Source organism: Oryzias latipes, chromosome 18 (assembly GCF_053564925.1).
Source record: "Oryzias latipes strain Hd-rR chromosome 18, Olatipes_Hd-rR_3.1".
In the NCBI taxonomy this organism is placed as follows: Eukaryota; Metazoa; Chordata; class Actinopteri; order Beloniformes; family Adrianichthyidae; genus Oryzias; species Oryzias latipes.
Window position 1 is genome coordinate 26,466,954 of NC_136254.1, and position 24,936 is coordinate 26,491,889.

At 40.7% G+C, this 24,936-nt stretch overlaps 1 protein-coding gene across 21 annotated transcripts in view; it reads right to left on the reverse strand.

The window, feature by feature from the left end:
• Positions 1 to 22,213, reverse strand: part of mpdz (multiple PDZ domain crumbs cell polarity complex component) — a 65,423-nt gene extending 43,210 nt beyond the window's left edge. For 6 of the 21 annotated variants that reach the window (XM_078936155.1, XM_078936147.1, XM_078936140.1 and 3 more), the window contains exons 1-17: positions 22,012 to 22,156; positions 19,412 to 19,473; positions 16,727 to 16,893; positions 12,881 to 13,033; positions 12,666 to 12,805; positions 11,596 to 11,809; positions 11,376 to 11,498; positions 10,768 to 10,962; positions 9,242 to 9,344; positions 7,951 to 8,039; positions 7,098 to 7,332; positions 5,827 to 5,904; positions 5,546 to 5,625; positions 4,768 to 4,914; positions 3,519 to 3,662; positions 1,736 to 1,915; positions 1,423 to 1,644 (exon numbers count right to left, since the gene is read on the reverse strand). In XM_078936155.1, coding sequence (XP_078792281.1) covers positions 1,423 to 1,644; positions 1,736 to 1,915; positions 3,519 to 3,662; positions 4,768 to 4,914; positions 5,546 to 5,625; positions 5,827 to 5,904; positions 7,098 to 7,332; positions 7,951 to 8,039; positions 9,242 to 9,344; positions 10,768 to 10,962; positions 11,376 to 11,498; positions 11,596 to 11,809; positions 12,666 to 12,805; positions 12,881 to 13,033; positions 16,727 to 16,893; positions 19,412 to 19,427 — 2,286 coding nt within the window. In that variant the 5' untranslated portion in view covers positions 19,428 to 19,473; positions 22,012 to 22,156. Of the gene's footprint in view, positions 1 to 1,422; positions 1,645 to 1,735; positions 1,916 to 3,518; positions 3,663 to 4,767; positions 4,915 to 5,545; positions 5,626 to 5,826; positions 5,905 to 7,097; positions 7,333 to 7,950; positions 8,040 to 9,241; positions 9,345 to 10,767; positions 10,963 to 11,375; positions 11,499 to 11,595; positions 11,810 to 12,665; positions 12,806 to 12,880; positions 13,034 to 16,726; positions 16,894 to 19,411; positions 19,474 to 21,462; positions 21,685 to 22,011 lie in introns of those variants that run through there. The other 15 variants (XM_078936141.1, XM_078936144.1, XM_078936145.1 and 12 more) reach the window with 7 other exon arrangements.
• Between the last annotated feature and the right edge of the window lie 2,723 nt (positions 22,214 to 24,936).

A 24,936-nucleotide genomic window follows, 5' to 3' on the forward strand; every position in this document is an offset into this window, starting at 1 on the left:
GAAGTCTAACAGTGTTCTTCATTTATTTCTGTGCTGTGGGACCAATGACGTTTCAAGGGAGCACACTTAGGTTGCGAATCCCAGACATAAGAATTTCAAACCGACAGAAACACTCCCAAAAAAGAACAAAAGTGGCACCAATGGCTTATAGCATGCATGTCCAAAGTCCGGACTGTGGGCCAAATGCGGCCTGTAGGAAAATTTTCTTAGCTCCCAGGCCCCCAGCACTTCCTGAAAACTGTATAGAGTTTCTTGATCGGGATTGACTACATTACTTTACAATCTTGGCAAAGGAGAAGTGCTCACTATCACAGATTTAGAGAGATTTGTGAACAATATTTCAGAGAACTGGTTATTTTGTGTATGTTGAAAAGGTTTCACATCTTTGAGTATATACCATAAAAAATGGGAGCAATAACAAAAGTGTTGCGTTTATATTTTTGGTCAGTATATATATATATACGTTAGCCACGTTAGAGGTGTTAGGATAAAAAGAGCTGTGTTCAATAAAAAGAAACGTTACTGTGACACACTAAGTAGGAATTTTGTTGGTGAAACGAAAATGAAAAAAATAAAAAAATAGAAACACAAGCTACAAGCTACAAGTTAGCCTGTTAGCGCATTAGCAATTCCATCCAACCTGTTTCCATCTTGTAAAAACACAGACTGATACAGCTAAAACAAACATTACTGCGACAATTCTAACTCCCAATCCTGCTAGTTACATGTTTCACACTGCTACACGTTAGTCAGGTAAGAAGTGTTAGCCGCATTAATACCTGTAAATCCAACTCTTTTTTGTAACACGTAAAAAACAGAATAATTCCACTAAAACAAACTGTGACTACACCAACTTCCAACTTTGTTTATAGCATGTAAAAAAAAGAAACACAGCCTGACACCGCTACAAGTTAGCCCGTTAGCCCATTAGCAATTCCATGCAACCTGTTTCCATCTTGTAAAAACACAGACTTGAAGGTAATGAACAGTCTTTTAGGTGCACCTGCTAGAGCGGAGAATACGGTTTGTGTATAATATGCAAGTCCTCAGACTTTTTCCTCATCATGTAAAGTTTCATACATGTGGCCCCCCAGAGGTTTGACAGATTAAGAAACAGTTTAAACTTGATTGAGGGAAGCAAAAGGTGCAAATTATTCAAGAACACTGGGAGAAATTCAACTCCATGCAGCCAACCTCACCTTCTCTTCCCCACATCAAAATTTCAGCTCATGTAAGCTGAGAACACTGGACTGGAAGCTACGATACAAACTACAGCTCCACATCAAACACAACTACTGTGATCCATCTTATTCTGCTGCACAATTACACACGTGCAACAATCATAAAAGCGCGCACATTCATCACGGCCTAATCTCTAAATTCAGATAGGTGTGAAACAAAGACAAAAGTCGGGATACTAACACTCAGGCTTACAGGCAGCGGCTTGGCGACGCCAATCTGGACTTTGCCAAGCTTGGCCCCCTTCAGGGCCTGGACGGCATCCTCCAGACTCGCGTTCTCCAGGTTTGTGTCATTGACATACATGAGTCTGTCTCCTGGCAACAGTCGGCCATCCGTCTCGGCGACGCCGTCTGGGACCAAAGAGCGGATGACAATCACCGTCTTGGCAGGGTCCAGCGGGTCCTGTGCAGAAAGGGGTTTGCACCGACAGCAAACAAGGATAAATGCAGGCGTCCAAAGAGCAACTCATGAGAATCACGGAGGATTTTAACACCTGGTAATCCAAAATACTGAATCCCAATCCTCCTTCTCCCTTCTCCAGCTCAATATTCTGGATCTCTAACTCCCACATTGCCAAGGAAGATCCTATCCCCTCCTCTGTCACGGTGTCCTGCGTCGCTGCTTCAGGGTTTCCCGCCGACTCCTCAGTGACTTGTTCACTTCTGGGGTCTATCTGTGGAGAGAGGGAAAAGCTTTACAATATAACGCCATGCTGTCCTTACTTCCCTCCCAAACTGTAAGCCGCTACGCTCCGACTGTGTCTCTGGCTCAGGTTTCAGGCAGGGGGATAAAAGAGAAAATATCTTTGGGACCCCGGAGCCTTAGTTACATTATCAGGGATAAAGTTGCAGAGATGAAACTCTGTTCCCTAAAGGGAAGCGGCATTTTGATGTCTCATATCTCCAGCATATGATCCTGGTTAGCGCTGAGGTACTGCTAATACTGGTTTAAATCAACTTTTTGGCCTGCGCTGCTCACGACTTCATCCTGATCCGTCATGGCAGACAATGTGGAAAACCAATCCTGTTACAAAAAGCCTTAGTCACATACCCCCTTACGGGTTTTCCGACCCGTAGAGGGCCGTTGAGAGGTGCGACCGCATCTCTCAAGTTTGCACATTTTATTTTTTTGCACATCTTTTTACCTGGACTGTTCTGTAAATAGCTTTTTAAATGATACCACCTTGTTGTTTGCATTTGTGCTACAATTTTGTTCTAGTTTTTTTATATTATTCTTTTTTTCTCTGCTGTCAGTTGCTATGGTAACAAACACATTTCCTAGGTGTGGGATCAATAAAGTAATTCTGAATGTGAATACATTGTGCGGCCACCTTAAGGGATGTCATGAAAATAAAACGTGCGATTGTCGCGTGTGTGGTTGGTATATCGTGAAGTATTTGTCAGTATCATGTCAGCTGTACTCACTTATGACATACGGGGGATGCTAGTGTACAAGGCCCTTAGAGCAAAAAACGCTGCATGCACAGGGTGTCACGGTGATGCACGTAATATTCCCACACATTTACCCATTTTCTCCCCATAGACGGCCCATATCCACCCTCAGAGCAGTTGTGGCTAAGGCTTACGCCTGATTTCATCGGTTCATCTGCGGTGCGTCATTGGGACTCTGTCCTATGACTTTCAGCTAGTTTATATTGTCTCATTTGTGTCTTAGGTCTGCCCCCCCCCCCACCCACTGGCTTCCGGCGGAGTGGTTTGTCCTGCCACCCCCGTGTCAAGTAGTTCGTCCCGCTCTTTGGCGGGACATCATTCTCTCTCCATCCTCACCGAGTCCTTGTAAAAGGCTTGTTTGGTGTCATAAATTATGTTGTGTTTTTGTACCACCAAAATGAAACTTTCATCATGCACGGCAACTGATGACGGCGTTACGCCCAGAATTAACGAGCGTTATCGCGTCGGCACATCACCTTGAATGCAAAATAAAATGTCATCCATTTTTATCTTCAAACTACAATAGAAGGTTTTATTTTGAAACCTGGACCCGTTTCCTGTTTCTCTGGCTTTTTGCCGGGGAAAACTGAACTCCTGCGTGAAGCTTGTGTTGCGTTGTGGAGGGACAGACGTGAGTCCCAGACATGACGGGGGTGATGGACACATTCCGCCGGATTAAGGCGCGTTCAAAGCAACAGGGACGCACCGCAGACGGACCGGTGTAAATCAGGCTTTAAGCTACACTTTAAAGACGCAGACGTACTACGACGCTGCATGTGGGCACTATTTGCCACAGTCTTGTTAAGGAACAGTGAGAGCAAATACCTCTGATTCGCCCTTGTTAGCTTCTACGGGGGTTTGAAGGTCCGGAGCCGGCCTGCAGCACGTCATGTACACAAAGATAGGAAGCTCCTTCAGGATTCTCACCACTTCTTTGTGGGTCTCACCAATCAGGGAAATACCATTAACCTAAACAGGGAAAGAAAACGCTGTTCTGATAGTCTGCATGTCTGTTCTTCAGGGCAGAGGAAATGTCCTACAAAACTCTCTGATATTTTAACAGCTAGCCTAAATTTCTCTTTTTTTGCCTTAATTTTTGTTTTGTCAATTAAAAAGTAAAAAGAACGAAGCAAACTGAAATAAATATTTGTTTATTTACTTATTTGACAAAAGCAAAGAACATTTACTTTTTCGACTGACTCTGCTTGACTGATAAATCGACATCACAGATATGTTCAAATCAAACGCAGATGTTATAATAAATTGTATTAACAATAGTAAATCCAGAGTCCTTTTTGCAGGGCCCTTCTCTAACTCGGTGTTGGTTTGTAGTAGTATTTGATAGGGTAAGCACACCAACACAAAACACTAAACTATGTATATCAAATGTATAAATATTGAACAGCTTTTTGTTTGGTTTGGTTTGGCTTAGTTTATTGTATCCTGACTCTGTTTATCCCGGATGAGCTGATTTTTCCTGAAGTGTTTAAAACTTGTAGTTTCGCAATAATAGTTTTGTAGTTTGAGCAGATCTTCATTTTGGATATCTTAGTTTAGAATATTTCCACTTGCTCGGTTGTTGGACAGAACTAGTTGAAAAAAAAATAATAATAATAATATTTCCACTTGGAATATTTTAGTTTAATACATTTGACCTTAGTTCCGTTTATATTCCAGTTAAATTCATGCACTTACAAATAATGCATTTCATCTGTGGTTTAGCATTGCAAAGTATATCTTATCCTGACTCAATTTATTGTGGTTAAACTTACCCTATTTTGTCCTAAATTTGTTCAGATTATGAGTGTAAATGACTATAAACACAAAACAAATTAGGCTTTAAGCTGCAATCTATAAATATAGTCTTTTTTTAAATGTTTAGAACATTGTATTTCAAGTTTTCTTAAATGTTGTTTGAAATATTTCTCAATTTTCCAAGTAAATGTTTGGATGATGTAAAGACTGCCAGGATGGGACGCTTGCAGCTTGGATTCTAATCAGTTAAAGCTCAGTATTTCTGTCAATTAGATGAATTCTAGCATTTCTAAATACCAAGCCCAGCTCCTAACTTCACCTCCACCAGTTCATCTCCACTAAACAGTTGGCCACAGCGTCCCACGGGTCCTTCAGGAAGAACAGAGCGGATGTAGTGATGCCCCCGGCTGGCTTCAAGACTGATGCCCAGCCCACTGCTTTCACTGAACTTCTCCACCTGAGCCACCTGGAAATGAAGCAACACACGGATATGAGAACGGGACTGACTGACTCCTCCCCCCTTATTTTTTTTAAACATATTCTTGTTCATCCGAATTGTTATTTTTTTTCTGTAGTGCAAGTTATTTCGGTTATAAACTAGTAAAAGTAAGCGGTCTCACGGCAGACATTCAAAATGTTTGATGGACAGACTCTCCTGAGCCAGCTTTCAAGTGCTAAGGGGCGTGGCCTCCCGACATGCTCACTCCTTATTGGCGAAAGTGGTTTGTCGTAGAAACGCTGATTTAGACTGACTTGGACCAACTGCTGAATACTGACGGCGTCTGGCTCCAACGTGGCGGCGTCCGTGTGGCGAAAAAATGCTGACTCAATTGACTTCGTTTCATTGGACCGTCGCCTGTAACCATCGTTGGGCGGGGAGCCACACAACCCAGCACAACGCCTTCATTGTTTGTGCGATCAACGTGGATCCGACCATTCTGATGCAAAGAATATCATATAACCTTTCTGTGTACATCGCTTTCCTTCGCTTCAGAGTTTGCCGGAAGGACGTTAATTGCGTGAAACCATTAAACAGCTGGAGATAAAGTTCTGATGTTGACGTTAAACCGTGGAGAAACACTGAAGAGTGAACTTACGATAACTTCATTACTTGGACCCAGAATCTTCTGCCACTTCTTTATAACTTCTTCCTCTTCCAGTGGTGTTAACTTCAACCCTTGAAAAAGAAAACACACACACACACACAAACACACACAAAGCTTTCCATTAACAAGCTAATTTAAGGCAAAATATTTCTTTAAAACAAATAAAAAAACGATTATTAAACTCCTTAAGGTTTCCGTCCAGTCGGTCAGGTGAACAAAAGCTCTTATCTGTCAAATGTGTGGCCAGGAGAACCCCCCCCACAACCTCTTACCCTGTGTGTCTATTGATAGCTGATCCATGGCTGGGGTGACACCAGATCCATCACTCTTTGTGTGGAGCTGCGGTTCTTCTGCCGTGACATAACACACAGTCAATCCAGCACAAGCACAGCAACAGTAATTGGCACAGAAAATGTATTTTTCATAAACACACTATTATCCTGTCACGTTTCCTTTAGCAAATGTTACGTTTTCAGTCCTCCATGGTATAGAGCCAGCTGTTAAATAATGCACCTAGAAACACCATAGTTACTAGATTTTTCCACTTTTTTCCTTGTAAAACGATAACATACTTATTCCAGTTATAACCTGATTAAAATTCACTGAAGTTCTATTTTTTTATTTTATTTGTTTATTTTTAAAAAGTTGTTTTTTGAAAGGATATAGGATCGGCAAGGTCTCTTTTCATGACCTTAAAAATGATCTTTTGTTTGAATAATCAAAGTTTCTCTTAATATCTGCGTTTCCATTGGCTATGAAATGGTGCAAGTTTGGATTTGCGATGATAAATTCACCAAATGAAAACACCAACATAGCGAAAAAACTAATTCTTTATGAGAATAGTTTGTGCGCTTAGGGGTGGCGGTTTCTTAGGCGAATCCTAATTGACATATTTTGCAAATCGGCGTGTTTTCTACCAAGTGATCCGTGAATCGGTCCGCGTCCACGCCGTCCACTGCTGTTCGGTGTTGTTTTAGTGCTATTGTATTCACTAAATTACCATTGACTTGTGTATTCCAACAGATTTACCTCCCAGAATGCAAATGGTCAAAGCAGTCTGACCACAAGGCGTTAGTTAAGAAATAAAAACGAGCCAGAAATAAAATCTTTAGTCTGCTTGTCACTGTAACTTTTTTTTTTTCATATTTTTAACTTAAAGCTAGAGCTAAATAAGCGAATTCATCATGTCTTCCTGTTGTTGACGGAGGAGTCATTGGAACCTGAATCTTTACTCTGGTTTGTGTTCTTTTCAAAGTACAGAGCCAATATTTTTATTTGTATTAACTAAACTGCCTAAATTGAAGGTTGCCCCTCCCCCAAATGCCTGGCCGGTGCTTTGATTTTGCAAAAGGAAAAATCGAATTTTATTCTTCATAATTTTTTGCAGTTGTTTTCTTTTACACATCATCACTTCTAAAGGCATTTTATTTTATATTAAGTACAGCAAATAAAAAAATAAAAAACAAATTTAAACAAAAGTATTCTAAGGTAAGTTGTTACTTTTAAACAATATGTCATCTGTAAACAAACACATCCGTCCTACCTTGGGCGGGCTCCTCGGCCTGCCTCCTCTCCAGCTCCAGCTCCCTCATGACTGTGGTGGTGGTGGGGATGGCGGCGGACGGCGACAGGACGGAGGCGCTGGGCGACACGGCGGGGGGGATCTCCTCGGGTCTGAAGCCCCGACGGATCAGCTTAAGGCGGACGGTCTGGCCGGTGTGTCTGAGCAGCTCCACCGCCTGCTGATTGGTGTGTCCCTGGATGTTCACGCCGTCCACCTGCAGGGGGCGATCATCCATGACATCACAGATTGACTGTTGTACCGGTACATGTTTTGGTCATGGAACAAAGACCGCACACATGTTTTTGTGCTATGTTTTTAAATTGTGTAGTAAAAACAGGAAAATTGTTCGTTTATTCTAGGACTTTCAGAAGAAAAAAAGTCAAATAAAATAATTTTCAGATATAAATCTGCTCCTGATTCACAACGAATTCTCAGAAATGCTAATTTGAGCTGAAGTTTCTTTACATCATTTTAAAAATGCCACGAAAAGATATTAAAAACACTTAAAATGCAATTTTTTTGGGACTGGTTCTTTAACTATATTTTCAACACAATGAATTTAACAAAAGGGTTTGAAAGCTGTTTCCTCCAACTAAATTTGCATTACAGACCAAAAATGAAAGCACCTCCTGTATGATCAGTTCCTTAAGACGAATTTAGCTCATTTATTCCTTAAGACGAATTTAGCTCATTTATTCCTTAAGACGAATTTAGCTCATTTATTCTGTCGAAATAAGGATAATTTAGCGACATGTTGAAGTACAAAAACATTTCTAGCATGTTTGACTTTTCGGCAGAGAACAGCAGTGATTGCAACAAAGAGGGTACTTACAGCTGTTATCTGGTCTCCCACATGGATGCGGCCGTCTTGATCAACAGCGCTGTCTTTTGTGATGCTCTTAACAAAGATACCAGAGGGCTCTGAAGAATCATGAATGACAGAATTAAAAGGAGATATTGATTTTTTTTAATTCAATAGAAACTGAGTGTGTACATAATTCCAAACTACATATTTGATCTGGAGTTAACCCACTAGAAAAGAATAAGGCAGAAAGTGTTATTAAGTTGAAACTCCAAACTGATGAGTCCTTGACTCTTGGAAGTATATTTTGCTGTTTTCGTCCAGTTTTTGAGTGAACTTTTGTTTTTTTCTACTCTAAAAAGTAAACTTTTATTTTTTTCTACTCCAAAAAGGTGTTTTTCTCACCTTGTTTGGTATATTTTTTGACAACAAAAGCTCATCATAATAATAATAATAATAAATCTAAATGTAAATGTTGGGGTTTTATTGTGAAAAATCACAAAACTTTTGAACAAAACGTTACGTTTTTTTATTTCATTTTTTTTAATAGAAAAAATATGTTTTACATTTTTTAAACGACCAAGTCTTATAAAAACCTTTACATTAAAATATAATCAAAGTCTCTGCTGTTTTCTAAATTCTGGTTTCAAAATAAAAAAGACACACAAATCCCTTATAGCCCTGCATGGCAAAAAACAAAACAAATTCCTAAGGTAAAAATGCCAACATTTGTTAAAAATTGTCACAATAAGATCTCATGAGGACTATTTTACCCAATGGAATAAAGGGGGATTTCACCCTTTTTACTTTCACTAAGAAAATGCGCATCAGGTCATCGACGTAGCAGTAAACTGAGCTAGAAATGATCAAATAAATAATTTGGCATTAGCATTGGGAGATAATAAAAAACGTAACAAGTAAAACCTCATTGGGTCAGTAGTTTGAAGCTCCAACTTTACAAACCTGGTGGGATGGACAGTTAGCACATCTTTTAAGTACTAGAAATTTCCTTTTAAAATTGGTCACATGACCTGGACTCTTGGGAATCCAAATCCTCAAGGTTTACCCACAGATTCTAATAACAGCAGCAAAAATAAAAAAAGCCTTTACGCAAAAACAGGCGGCCTTAGGTTGATAGACTTACACTAAACCAATCACAGTTTGCCTGATTTTCTATCGTGTTTATCATTTAAATGAAGTGAAAAGAATCCTGACTCACAAACCATTCAAATCAACCAGAGAAGAGGGTTAACTAGAATATCAGCATGTGAGGAATTCAATTTACTGCATGTGTCTTTAAACGTGTATTTTGAACCCTCACCTGAATTTTTATCGCCCACGTAGCCGGCAATGGTGATCCCCAGTCCCTGTGCGTTCTTGGTGAGGCACACGTTGAAGCTTTCGGCCTCCTCTTCCTCGTCAGCCTAAGGCGGGATCATTAAATCAACAACAGTATTGACATTTAAACCAAAACCCATAGTAAATGTAATGTGCCGAATAGCCTTGTTGATGTGGGTTTTAGCCTTGGTCAGTGAGCACTCTGAACCTGAGAAGGTGTGCATTTGGAGGTGTAGGATAATGGCTTCTGTGAGTCACTGACATTCAGCCACAGAGATGATTGTACAAGAATAAAACGCTCTTGAAACCTTCAGTTGTTCTGATTCATATTTATAAAGCTATTTCCTGTAGCACGATAAAAAAACCACAACAATGAAATCTATATGTACCACACATGCACCAGATTGGTTTATTTTCAAAATGATGTCATGCATAAGGCCCTATAAGAGGCATCAAGCAAGACAAAAGTCACAGATGAATCTGTCAGTCAGAGTTTATTAACTATGTTCACAGTAACGCTAGAATTTGCTTGTAATACGCTAAACTACGACCCATTAGAAGCGTTAGGCCCTTTAGCATATTCACAATCAATACCTTTAACTCCCAATCTTGTTTGCGACCCGTAAAAATTACAGTCCAACACCACACCGCTACATGGTAGCTGAGTTAGCCTATTCAAAGAAACACCAAATGGACCCTTAGGGGGGTTGACCCATTATGTGCGGGGGGGGGGGGGGGGGGGGGGGGATTCCGTAGAGGGTCACAAAGAGGTGCTGGTGCATCTTAAGGACTTAAGGGGAGCACAGGTGTGTCTTACAGTTCCCTGGAGGCTTGTGTTGCCAACTCAATAGACGTCACGAAAATGATATGTACCATTGTCGTGTGTGTTGTAAGTGTGTTGTGAAGTATTTGTAAGGGTAATGTCGTACAGGTGATGTTGTCGTACGGTACCCTTTGCGCAGGATTTCACCCTTCAGTAAGGTACGTGCACTGGCTCCATACTGACTGCATGCAAATGCTGTACACATGTAGTGTGCAGGTGATCCGCAAGTACACATAGGATCCCCGTAAGATACCATCACAAACAATGCCCTGATTTCCTAATTTGGTCATTTTTATTTGGTCAAGGGACGCGCCGGAGGCACACAAGGAGAGCACACTTTTTACGTGAACAGTACTAACATGCTCCTTGCACAGGGTTGGGGGGTGGGGGGGGGGGTTGTAGAACCTGCCTGTGTCTCACCTACTTCCCTGTCACTTACCCTTGAGTGTTGTTTAAGTTTTTGATACTACCTACAGCCCAAAGCATACGTGTAGAACATGTAGAAACGTGTACAAAACAATGTGCATGAACATTTTTCACCGAGCGTTCTACGGGTTTGATAGTTCCTGCGGGCCACCTACGGGTACAGGTTTGACCACTATAGTGCGGAATATGAAATAGTACATAAATTGCATTGAATATTAGTCCTTTTTTTGGTTAAACTCGACTTTGTTTTGTTTTGGTACCTGTTGTTCACTGACGGTAGGAAGCACTACTGACATGACCGCAGATGGCGTTTCCTCCACCGGAGCCCTGGTCACAACCAGCTTAACTCTGTTGCCACACTGCCGAAGGACCTGCGCCACCTGCTCGCTTCCCATCCCGTGGAGGTCGGTGTCCCCAATTCTTAGGATGTGGTCTCCACTGCGCAACCGTCCGTCCTTTCAACACACAATCAACATTAGCCTGGTTCAAAAATCATGACCAAATTTAGTGTTGGGTTTATTGTCATAGTGCCACTTCTGGAGAGGTCACATGGACAAGAAACACTTTTTAGTTTTATTAGACCCTTTAACATCAGAGCTTTATATACTTTTGACTACTGTAACTCTTCAACCGTTTCAGCAATTAACATATTTCCAGCGGATTCTGAAGCAGAGGAAAAACTGCTTTGCGCTGGTATGCAACACTTCACAGGAGTGAGAGCTTACGCATTTAACATAACTCCAACGTGAGATTTCGTTAATTGCATCAATGGTCAAAGAGCTGCACTAGTTCAAAGAGTGTGTTATTTAGGTGTCGCCGGCAATATCTCCTGTGTTGAAGGGTTAACTTCTAAATTTAGGTTGGTCACCTGGTCAGCTATGCCTCCAGGAAGAATAGTTTTGACGATGACCCCTGTAGTCTTTCCTCCAACAATACCGAACCCAAGACCGGTGCCATCGTTCACCAGCTCAATTGTCTCCACATGTTGCCACTAGAACAAAAGCACAAAAACCCATATTTACCTTGACCCCTTTGTTTGATTACTGTACTTAATTTTACCGACCGGCCCAAAATGTTTGTTAACGTACCGCGCTGGAGTTGGCTGACAGAGTACTGGCGGCAGACGGCGTGCGGGACACGATGGGACTTGTCAGCTGGGGTATTGGGCCCCGAGCCACTGTCAGATGCACTCTCTCGGACGCACTCTGCAGGAGACCGATGGCTTGCTGGTGGCTCACTGTCTGATCGAGGGGCTGACCATTGATGGCCAAGATCTGGTCGGCCTCCTTCAGCTTTCCATCGCTGATGGAACCACAGGCGGTGAAGAGAAAAAGGGTTTTGCAATTCCTTTATTTAGGTATTTTTTGAGGCTGAAGAAAAAACTTTAGCCTGCAGTTTGTCCCTTTAAATTGGACTTTTGTATTTCATAGCAACAAATTTGTATTACGGTAGTTTGGGATTAAATGGCATTTTTGAATGAAAAAACAAAATTTCGATTTGTGCTTAAAACTGGTCCAGTTTTGATGTTAAGTCAACATACAAGAAAGTTCTGCGGCGCATTTTGGATTCCAACGTGCATTTAAATTTTCGCCTGTGGTGCGATGTCTTCAGAGTTCTATCTAAACTTTGGTGATAACTCTGCATCACGTCAACCAATCAGGAGCCCAGCTTTAGTGGTAACGTGCTTATTCTGTTATCAGCAACTGAAAATCAACTTCCGGAGAAGCTGATTGTTGGGATTTGGGTTCCTCCCGAACTGTATGATGTTTTTCTTGGTCATGGCGACTTTTTTGCTTGTAGAGCCTTCCAAAACCAAGCTTCTCTCCTAACACCATCCACGTCTTCCGTCATGTAGCAATGATGCAACTAAATTTGACAGAAGCTCCTCCCACACACATTAGGATGGACGGCAAAACAGAAGCAATGGATGCAAATTTGACTCGCAAGTTATGTTTTGTGTGAACGTAGCATTAAAATCTAATTCAGATCAAAACATTAGCCCAACATCTCTAAACTCTTCGGTCTCCATCTAATTCCATATTTCTGGTTTATCAAAAGTTCCAATAGAAGTTTAAAGTAGTCTACTATACTACTTTATGATTTTAAACCAGCATGTCGCTTAGGTTTTATACACATTGGAGCGTTCTTTCTTCCTCACCAGTCAGCAACACTTCCCGGCTGAATCTCTTGAATAAAAATGCCGAGTTCTCCGCGGTTCTCGCTCTTCAGGCCCACCAGGCTGAAGCCGAGTCCTCCTGACGCTGGCTTCTGCAGCTCCACGTGTGCTACGTAGCGTCCCTTTATTCAGCACACAAGCATTGGGTCAAGAGCGCAAAACAAGCTTAGATCTGTCATGAATGGTGTTGCTTATACCTGCGCCATCGATTGGACAGCCTGGTCCAACTCCTCGGATGGCGTTCGGCCGTTGACGCATGCGGTGGCGGAGCTTTGCGACTGGCCTCCGTGGGGCTTGACTGCTGTGCCATGGTCGTGGTGTTCGTTCGCTCTCAACGCGGGTACACCACCCTAGACGAAAACATTCAAAGGCATGAGTCTGACGCCTATAGGCCATGGGCAAAAGGAGCAAACGAGTGTAGGTCTATATTTATAGTCGGAATCAGTCCAACTGTGGACGTAAACAGCAGGTTTACTTTTAGACAACAAAGCCCTGAATCTGGTCGTCTAAAACCACTGGGATAGATGGCTTGTTATCCGGCAGCGATTAGCCGGATCTATGACAGCCTAATCCCTCAGGAGATAATGGCTCTTAGCTGGTGTTCCAACAACAAGGAGGCTCCAAACACAGCATTTCTGTCACAAGGGGTAGGCCATCTGGGTGTCTTAGTATGCCTGGGCTTTAATTACCCCCAACTGCTTTAGATTTGTGACAGATGAATTACCGAAAAATTAGTTGGCAGCGTAAAAGGGGCCTTTTTTTAATTTTGTGATTCTATCAGCCATTGCTTTTTTGTCTGTCTAAATTTGATTGAAGAGAACGGACACAGAGCTCAATGACACGTCAATGTCAGCAGTGGATTTCTGAAATCGCAGAAATGTTGGTCCAGTTCTAGGTTCGTTTCTAGAGGAAAAACACGATGGGTGTACCGAGCTAAAACAAACACCCCGATAAGTTAGCGGCGTCGGCTGCTATGTTTTCGTCCTCGCGCATCAGCTTTTGTTAGCTGGGGCCCGGCTAAGAGGATTAAAGTTCCAGTTTGGTTCTTGCACATTTAAGAAATTGTTTCTGCCCCACTTCACGCCGCCGGCCTTTTTCCCTCACTGGAGAGGGGAGTCCCGTCGCCATAGCGACCGGGACTGAGCAAGGCCTAACTAGCAGAAGCTCAGAGATGAACACTGTGAGTGTTTGTGCGTGTAGCTGCTGCATTAAAGTCCAACGTTTCTCCAAATGGAGGGTCAAAGAATCAGAACGGCAGCATCAAGACCAAACATACATCTTTGGTCCGTTTTATCTGACTCATGGCTCTTTAGCCTTTTTCTAAAGCCAGTTTGGAATGTTGCTTACAACTCACACAGAAGCGCACAAGCTTCTTTTGAAATAACCCAAACCGATTCTGCACTGCAAATACCAGAGGGGCTTTCATAATCCAAATTCTGCACAGGGGTGAAACGCTGCAGCGTAGCGCTGCCTCCCACTTCATAGCTGACATATTTCTGAGTCTGTCTGAAAGGCTTACCCTGGCCCCTTGCCACTGTGACTTAAGAGCTGTTTGCCTTCACAGAAATGTTCACTTCTCAAAAAAAAAAAAAAACAACAACACAAAGAGTTACTGACTTGGACCAACTATCTCTGCTCATAGACTCGGATCATATCAAACGTCTGTGAACTTTGGCAAAATTTTGCTATAGCGGCAAACACTACAGGGGATTGAAAGGGAAGCAAAAGGCAAAAGAGCCAAAAAAAGAAGCACTGAGAGGACAATAAGTATATAGGCAGAAGCAACACTCCTTCTTTAGGAACCGTGCTAGTAGGAAAGGCTTCACAACTGAACAAAAATGTAAAAATGCAAATAAAATAACAGATTTAAAAGGTTTTATGACTTGTTTTTAAACTATACCCACCCTTCACTCACTGCACCATTGCTACTTTCTGTTAAGAAACTTTAAGTACTTATTTTCAGGCTCCATGTTGAAATTGATTTATCTTCACTTTTCATCTAAGATGATGGATTGAGTTCCAGATAGAAAGGGAGAGCACTTTAGAGTTATCTCCAGCATTGTCTCTGTTGCATGCTTTGGGTAACTGTCTTACTGAAAGACTGGTCAAATCAACGGTCCAGAACAGTCCCCAGCAAATCTTTATACTTTGCTTAGCTCTTCCTTAAATTGCACTGACAGCATTATACTTCCTCCACCATGCTTTTAGCTGGTAAGAACTCAATTATGAAGAACCTCATTTCCCCAGAAACATGATGCTCGGGTGCAAAACCGATGAGTTCTACTGACTAACCTTTATTGAAAAGGGATTTTCAAAATAAAAAACCTTCAAATATTTGCTCTCAAACTCCTCTTTTCAAAAATATTCTAAATGGTAATTGGCGTATCATAACTACCTTCCTTGAAGGCCAAAAGGGCTATATAGTCACAGTCCCATTCACCCATGCACACACATTCGTTCACACACCGATGACTCCACTACCAAACACTGGCGCCAACCTATAACCACCAGGAGCAAAGTGGGGATTTGTATCTTCCTCAAAGAAACTTTGACACATAGGTGCACAGAGCGGGAACCGTACCTGCAATATTCAGGTCAGTGGTCGACGGTTTTACCTTTGCCCCACGGTCGCCCTAATTCACTGAGAAAATGCTATTTGAGAGCAGTTTTCTTCCAAAAATGAGCGGTTTGGCTAAGTCACAAGAATTTCCTTCCAAGCAAACCAAGATGGTTTTTTTTGGAGGTGAATTGGGTTTTACTTCTTGGGTCCTCACCATAGTTCAGATGAGCTTTGACACCGGACCAAATTATGAGGACTATTAATAGAAACTGGTTTTAGTCTGGACCAAACATCCAAGTTGAGGATCCTTTGGGTATTTTCTTGGATTATATTGAGAATCCTCCGTCTCATAATATGAGTCATGGAATTCGGATTTAAAATCTAAAAGAAAAAATATTCAGTCCAGAAGCGATGACAACAACAACTGGATAACTGAGAATCTTCATAAACAGCTACCACAAGGTCTAAATCAAAGGAGTGCAGAACCTGAGTCAGTCTTTACCAATATTTCCCCAACTCCCATAAGGAATCTCTGGACCTTCCCCAAAGTGACCATTAGGTGTTTGCTCACCTTTCTCTTTTGGAGCCCCTTTTTCCCTGTTTGTTGAATGAAAACTACTGTCTAAAGATCACATTCATGTAGCAGATGATTATACATATATAAATATATATACATACACTGTGTATGAGCTGTATTTGTCTGTGTTGGATGTAGCAGCATATAGAAAAGTATGGACACTTGCAAATAATTCAAGTCATTTACAAGAAGTAAGATGTAAAAACACAAGGAAGATTACATTAGACCCAATGTTTACTAGTGAAACCCATTGACTGTATATAAGAACTGGACTGAGTGGCCCCCTCCCCCCCTCAACCTCTAAAAAGCAAGTATCTGCTGGCTTGAGGAAGCCAAATTAGCAAAGACTTCATTGAGAAATAAACAGCTATTACTCAGTCATTCTATTTGTCAGAGTAATTATTTTTACTCTGCTACCTTTTTTTAACATGTTATTGCTAATCCTACTTGTGTTCATGATACTTTTTATGTAGTGCAAGTTATTCAAGTTATAAACTGACCTATCAGATGTCTCAATAAAAGTAAGTGGTCAAAACATTTGATTGATAGATTTGGTGTTGCCCACTTTGAAGTGGCAGGAGTGTAGACTTCCAACAAGTTCACTTCAAATGGGCTAAGGGGGTTGCCATAGACGTCGACTTGGATCAATCACTGCTTACTGATGTTTGACTCCGCCATGACACCGTCCATATCGCCAAAAAAAAATGGTGACTGAATTGACGTAATTTCCTTGGAGTGAGCTGTTTTCTACGGGTGACGTCACTCGGTCCAATTCTCATATACAGTCAACGATTAAACCATGTCAACGCGCCATTTCATCTAGCAGATATTTGGCATTCCTGCTATAACTTCTGCCTCTCTCAGGTTGTGGTTAGGATATCTCCACAGAGGAAGGCTTATATTTACCTGCTCTTTGAGATGCTGGACAGATTTCTGCAGGGCCAGGATCTGATGGAAGAGGGGACTTTGAAGGACAGATTTGAGCAGGCTGAGCTTCTCCTCGGTGGGCACCTCCCCCCTCTCCTTCAGTTTGGCCTGGAGACGCTCCACCGCCTGCAAGGCACGCTGTGTGTCTGCAAGCCGTCGCATATTTCAGTGACGGTACCAGGCAGGGAGCAGGGACGGACGCAGTGAGAGGAAGGCGTGGGGGAGACAGATTTATTAGAAAAGATAGTGAGGCTGGAAAGAAAGTTTAAACAGTAGTAGTACTTAAAAAAAAAAGTTTTTCATCAATCATTTACTAACTTTGTTGGTGTTCTAACAAAAAAAATGGTTTAAGTTGGGTTTAGCCAAGACTAAACAAAGCTTAATGAACTGTACCAAATGTCTTGCATAGAAACAAAGACGTAATTTCCAACGCTTTATTTGCGAAAACCTGAAAGAATACTTCCACTTTGTGCTGCTAGCATCCAGGAGCACTAAATGGCTTTAAGTGTAGAGAGATAAGTGGACCAGGTCCTCGGTGTGTTTGCTTGCTGGACCCTACATAAGTCCTATCAGGCAACTCCAAAGCATCTTGTTAGTGGCGGAGTGGGAGCCAGCTGGACGTTGTCTGGGCATGAATGGAACAATTTCTGAAGCTTCCCAACTGTAACTAACACCTCAAAAGACATGCACATGCTCCACAGGCCCTTATGCTCTGAAGGACTTCATTACTTGAACAAAAGGTTGCAAACGGTCCAGAAACACTTCAGCCTGAGGACATTTTTTCTTCTGTTTGCAAATTGTTTCCTGCCATGTCATTTTCATCTCCAGAGTGATGTGGGAGAAACCCCACCAGACTGTGGCACATGGTCTAAACTACGCCTGCACAATATACCGCAAATTTATCGTTATCGCAATATCAAGCTGTACAATATGCATGTCGCAAAAGACAGCAAATTTGCAATAAATGGTTACCTTAGATGTGGCCAAACAATCGTATGGCAGCTTGAAGTGTTTAATGGATTGAAAGAATCCCTTTCTGCATTTGACCAATCAGATGAACCCCTTCACATTGTTAACTAATCGGATGGCGTCCTATGATGTTGTATGTTCGCCTCCTACGTCAACAAGGGTCATTTGTAGTATAATTTTTAAGCTGTTGTAATGGAATAGGAATAATATTTTTGGTTGTTTTGCTAATTGTTTATATACCGCAAATTGTATCGTTATCGCAATATTAATCACTGATATCGCATATCGCGAGTTTTCTTCATATCGTGCAGCCCTAGTCTAAACTGTACAGTATATCCTCCAAATGACAAATTGACCCCGTAACCCTTGTGCTATCCTAGGGACTTTAATGTTGGGAGTTGGGTCATCTAGACCCACTAGACAGTGCGCTGAACCTTTTTTCTTCAATGATTTGTGATCTTCACTGGTGTCCATGGATTACATGAAATCTTTCCACCTTTATCCACCTTTGTCATGGTAGGGAGAACACGTCAATGTAAGGGTGGGGTCATCTAAGATAGCACAAAGGTTAAGGAAGGCATGCGCTCTGATGACTATTAGCTGTTAAGTACTCGATTTAAATTCTACATTTTCTAAAATTAAGAGCTAATTTGTGATTCTGTTTGGGATAAACTGGGGCGCCGCTTTAAACGCCTCATTGCCCCTTTCACAGTCAACACGTGGGTCTCTACAAAAGCGCAGAATGTGACTTCAACCCTTTAACAATTCAATTCAACTTTATGTATTCAGCCCAATATTACAACAGCAGTCGTCTCAATGGGCTTCATACCGGTAATGTGTAATAGACATTAAATCATAAAAGAACATAAAGTCATAGAATTCAATAGGTAATTGCTAAACTAAACAAACAGACTAGGCTAAACTGGGCATCCCTGCCCTTAGACCCTCGTTCTCTGTAAGGAAAAACTCCTGGAAAAAACAGATTTCGGAAAAAAAAAGAAGAAACCTAAGGGGTGTCCACATGAAGGAAGGATCCTCCCTGAGGAAGGACAGGCAATGGACCAGAACTCATAGAGAGGAATTAGCTTATCTAACTCTACAACTACATGTTTAAATGGTCCAGCACTGGTCTATAGCTTCAATGTCTTTTGTCAACCGTCACTTTTCATATGTTTACGCAATGAATGCAATTTCAGCACATTCTTAGATTAGCAATGTGTTGCATAACTGTTTAATGTCAATATGAAAAGCCGCTGGTTTCTGCATTAGAATCAGCTAATTCACTTAGATCGCGTAAACAGTCAAAGGGTTACGGTGAGTGAAAGAGACAGGTGTTGCCGGCAACATCTCCATTGTTAAAGGGTTAAAGGAAAAACAAAAAAAGAAGAAGCTGCCTGCAAAAACGTACGACGATTCCAACGCAAACAGAAAATCTCTTTTTGGTGGCAAAGTTATCTGATCTAGCGGTACTGTCTGTATTGACATTCCCCACGCCTTGAACCACGTTTGGGCCGGTTGAGAGTACCTGGCAGGAGACAGTTGTATGATGTGCAGCCAGAAAGTACAAGACACCCAACTGACAAACACACCATCCAGGGGCAAAACTTGCTCATTAAAAAGCAGCCCTCAGATTTAGAAGTAGAACTATGCTTTTGTGATCACCGCTAAAAAAAATAAGAAAAAAAGAAGACTTACCCATTGTTTCTATCATGTTGAGACCTCCAGATGAGTTTAACGTCTTCCACTTTTTTCAAGGCCTGAAAATGAGATTAACAATTACCAGAACAAGATTAGAAGATGCTATGTCTTCCTGTTGCCTGACTTCCTTAAACATCAAATAAATGAGCAAAACCAAACTCCCTCAAAAAAATAAAAATAAAAAGAGCTTTTTGGATACTTTCAACAACAAAAGAATTTTCTTATTCTTTATTTACAGGAAGTGTTTTCATACCTACAGGCCTGTTGGTTTCTTGGGATTGTTGCATCATAACCACAGATCTTAACTTTGTGCTGAAGAGCTAACTCACACAGCTGAGTGTGCAAAAAGAGCCATGAGATAAGACATCTCTGTATCCACAAATAGAATTGTGCTTTGAGACATATATTTAAGGAATGAAACAGTCAGATAACTGTAGATTCTTCAAACCTCAACGTCTGTAAACGTTAGTATTTGAATTTCTCTGACAAAAAAAAATAAAGTTTCTAGATGTTAAAGGGGAAATCTGTCTGCTTAAAGTTAATGTAACATTCATTACCCACACTTTACATCTATATTTTAACAGACACAAATGTTTTTATACAGGTAATAAAAATGATAGTGTTACTGCTTTTAAGACTACTATATACTTAAACGTTTCTCATTGGAAACTAATTATGCTTAATTACCTTTTTAAATTGTCTTTATATGCTAATACTCAAAAAAGTGTCGAATATAGAACTGGTAAGTATGATAGTTTATTAGAACTTAATGTGGTTCTTAATGTTTCAAGAAGCAGCCCTCTTAATGCTCAAGGGCTGCTTCTTCACTTGAATTCATATCTAAAGTATAACAAAGTACTCTAAAAAAATAAAATCAAAACACTGCATGAGAACTGGTCTGAATGACCCCTTCCTCCCTCACATTCCAAACAGGAAGTGTCCGCTTGCTTCAAGAAGCCAAAACACCATTGACCTCTACTGAGAAATAAACGGCATTAGCTCAGTCATTTTATTTGTCTCTATAAATGTTCTTGCTCTGTTTTAACATGTTCTTGCTAAAGTTGTGAACTAGCCAATCAGATGCCTCAATAAAAGTGGGTGGTGCCTGCTGGCCTGTTGACGACGTCTGGCTCCAACATGGAGTCACAAAAATGGCGACAAAATTGACTTCATTTCTTTTGTTACTGAAAGTAAGCCAGTTTCTATGAACGATTGTCACACTCCGTCCATATCTCATATACAGTCAATGTCAAAAACTGTAATGCCATTAAAAACAAAGCCTTATATGTTTTAATTTAAAAAGCATAAACCATTTGTGTAAGTCTTGTGTATTTTGCGCCGGAACAGGCGTAGGAAAAAAGAACTACCTTATTTTTCACAAACAGAACGTGTAAAAATTAGCATTTCTGTCACATTTGAAAACACAAGTTTAAAACCAACATTTTGTTTTATTAGAGGCTAAAACATTACTGGAATCAGGTCAATAGAAATGGCCTAATGGTTACAATGATGACTCAAAGTCATATTTTAACCCAGAATTGGGGGTTCAAATCTAACCAGTGAACAGACATCTTCTCCTTTTGGTGACTTCTTTCTAATGACTGAAGAAAAAAAATTTTTGTAGCTCTTTTTATTTATATATTTCATTACGCTAATATAGACTACTGAAATTATCGGGGAAAGTATTTTATTTACACTGTTCAGTCATCAAATTATTAGGCTACTATGATGTTAAATCCTAATCTCTATTTATATATTGTATATTATATATTATTATTTTATATAATATTGTGTATTATATATTATAACACATTTTTGTTGAACTCTAATCCGTGCATCTATCACTGCAAGTTATGACGTATTTGTTAAAAACAAGACAAAAAACTTCTTAGGTGTTACCATTATAGGGTACCTACAGACATTCTGTTGTTGAAACATTAAAATACTTTTCAAAATGTCTGTGGTTCAGATCCCAGAGCCATAAATTCTGAATGTCTTTTAAACTTACTAAAAAATAAAATATAAAAGGCCGTTTATGACCATCTTACCTCGTTTTTAGGTTGCGTTTATTTTTTTTCTGAGGAATTTTGATCCTTACGGCTTGCCATATTTAAGGTAATAACAGTTTGCGACGTAGCAGCGATTTTCTCTCACCGGTTCAACAAACTTAGCGACTAGACCTGAAATGATCAGCCAAATGACTGCTTTGCTCCTACAGACGGAGGAGACCGTTAATAAATCCTTCAGTATTTATGAAAACAGCTCCTAAAGCAGCCGGGACAATCCGCTTTTCTCAACTCCTCCTCCTCCTTCCCCATCTCCTACACGGAGCGAGAAAGCAACAGGCGACGGAGAAGTTTAACACCGACTCCGCCTTACCCAAACAAACTTGTTTTCTCTAAATTAAAACTATTATCGTTTACTTAATAGTACTGAAACACATCTCGCCTGTTCTCCTATTTTCAACACCGACCGTCTGTTACTAAGCTAGACAGCCACGAACAAAGGGGCACTCTGAAAGCCCAAATTGGCTTTTTATTTAATATATCCGCGCGGACATTTTCCGGAGCGAAAGTGGCGCTAAAACACAGACTTACATGAGCGTGGAGACGCCGGACGCTCTTTCGGTCGGTGCTCCGTACTTTCCTCTGTTGTCCTTCAGCTAACGGAGCTCTGAGTGGGGCTTAAAGATGGGGCGTCGTGTAACTCGATCCTCTGGACATGTTCAGCGATGGCCGCGCTAGCTAGCTGGGACTGAGGCGCCGCTTGCTGGTTGCCGGGGCGCCATGGCTCCAAATCAGGCCCGCCCGACACCCAAAAACAGCCACTACACTCCAAAATTTCAAATATTAACCAAGTGAACTAAATTGTTTCTAAATAAACATTTTTGAGATTAAATTAGAAATATCCTGCATTATAAAAAAAACTTAAGTATAGTAAGTAACTACCAAGTTGTATAGTTTAAAAATATGTCAAGCTAGCTTTTGTTTGTTCGCTTAGTAAAACAAAGAAAATGTTATTTCAAACTATAAAATAAATAGAAATGCAATAAACAAATGAATCAAACCTAATTAAGTTATATATTACTGGAATTTTAGGGCCAGTTTACTTTTTTTTTTAAATTACGACTTTTAAGTCGTAAATTTACGAGAAAGAAAGTCATAACTGTTAAATTACGAGATTTTAAAGTTGTAAATTAACAAAAAAAATCTCGTAAGTTTACGAGTTTTTATCCCATAAATTTACGACTTAAAATCTTGTAAATTTACGAGAAAAAAGGTAATAGATTAACGAGGAAAAATCCCCAAAGTTTTCCGTTTATCGGAGCCTAGCTGGAAGATGAAATATGTGGAGTCTTTTGTGAAGCTTTATTTCCTGATAGGTTTAAAAAACAAATAGATTCTGAACCTTTTGGTGACTCAAAATCAAACTATTGTCAGTGGAGACATCTTTCTGGGGTTCGGGGTCGGTAAAATGGAGTTTCATATGTAAAATAAGGAGCTCAGAAACACCTTTGGGTGTAGAGGACCGCTGCAGCCTTTATTTTCCTTTTCATTCACAGAACCACAAGTTCATTTGTCACCTTATATCATGAACCTGTCATCCGAACACCAATGTAGAAGTAAACAGTGTTACATACGCCCCCTACTCCAGATGAAACGTCCCGTTTCAACATAAAACAATAAAGATGAATGAAAATGGTCTGTTATATTAGCATTAGAACATTGACAAGCCCAAAAAGTGCACCTCCTCAGACGAAAGCGTCACACAGACGTAGAGATCTTGTCTTTGGTGGAGGAAGAAAGGAGGGAAGTGGACATCTGCAGGGTTACCCGGAACTTCATCAACGGCTGCAGAGATCCTGCAAACCACCCATCAATAATTAAAACATGAATAAATCGTAAATCAAACAAATGAGCTTCCAAACATTTAGAACGTTATCAATAAACATTCAGTTTACCTGTTCAATTGAGGTTTGTCGGTCTGCTCTGCTGCTGCGCGGCATTCGCTTGCTGCTGCACTGTATGCTCACTTCGACTTTAATCTTGTAAAATTACAAGTTTTTTTTCACCTAAATTTACGACTTAAAATCTCGCAATTTTATTTATTTATTCATTTTTTGGTCGCTCCGTCGTAATATAGCCATAAATTGATTGGGAAAAAAACATATATATTGGCTTATTTATATACCTCTTTAGTACATGTGTAGGTACAAAAACTGTTCAGCCTCCAATAAGTGTTCGGGGATGATGAGTATCATTGTCAAGCTTCTGCAGAGCCTGATGTGGCGCTGAATCAGGTGTGCATAAGCAGGGCAACATGGAAAACATGCAGGACAGTGTGCCCTGAGGACCAGGGTTGGTAAACACTGCTGTAGTGCAGTGGTCCCCAACCTTTTTAACGGTGCGACGTCAGACAAAGTTTTCACGGACCGGTCTTTAAAATCTTTAAGATGTGGTGGACCACTATTGTAGCAAAGCTACGATGAATACGGAAGAGAGACATAACAATACAATCTCTAAGCTCTAATTTTGACAGGCATGTCAAATAGGTGTCATCATCCTCTCCCCTTCCCACACTCATGGTGCAAAAAAGAAGTACTGTCTATTAATTGTAGCTTTCTTTTTTACGGAAGTCGAAGGCTCCTCTTCTGTCTCCTGGCTGGGCCTTTTCCTCTTGCCAAAGAAACGTTCAAGCCCATTTTGCTAGCTCCTGGGTTTTATTTTAGCGGTAACCTATCACGTGACCGAGAAGAGCGCCTTGGCCTGCGTCAAGAGTGACATAGACGGATGGAACAGAGAATCGGGCAATTTTTAAAAATAAAACATCTTTCAGATTCGGAGATAAATAAAATGGAAGTCATGTAAGTTATTTATTCTTTCTGTGCGGCCCGGTACCAAATGACCCACGGGCCGGGGGTTGGGGACAGCTGCTGTAGAGCACAGGAACAGTGGAAACAAGATTACAATAGCTGGCTCAGTGGTCGGACTGGACTCTGTGGACATTACAAGAGAATATAGGATGTGCTCCAAAAATAGAACTGTTTTGTCTTCAAGGGTCCATCCCTTGCATTGCATCTTGAAATACTTATTCTATCGCCTGTTTTATTTATTTTTTGGCCCACAACCCCTGATCCTTCCGTTTACCAGCCCATTTGGAACCATACCAGGGTTCATTTACAAATGAACCCTGGTATGGTTCCAACCTGTTTTTCAGGCAAACGGAAATGTACTTGTTTAATCCACTTTAGAGTTCAGAATAGCTTTCATAGTTGTCCAAACAAAACGTACTAGCCAAGAAAAATAAACTTTGGTGTGGACCTAACAGAATAGTGTGAAGACACCCTAAGACAGGATGGAAAAAGATACAGATTTTAGACAAAATTAAAACAACCGGTGCCATTTTCCAGGACATAGTTTCTGCCGACTGGCTTTAGTTTATTAGAAAATTGAGAACTCTCTGTTTATACGCTCTCCCGCTAGCTCATAGACCATCATACCCACCCCCAACCAGTACAACAA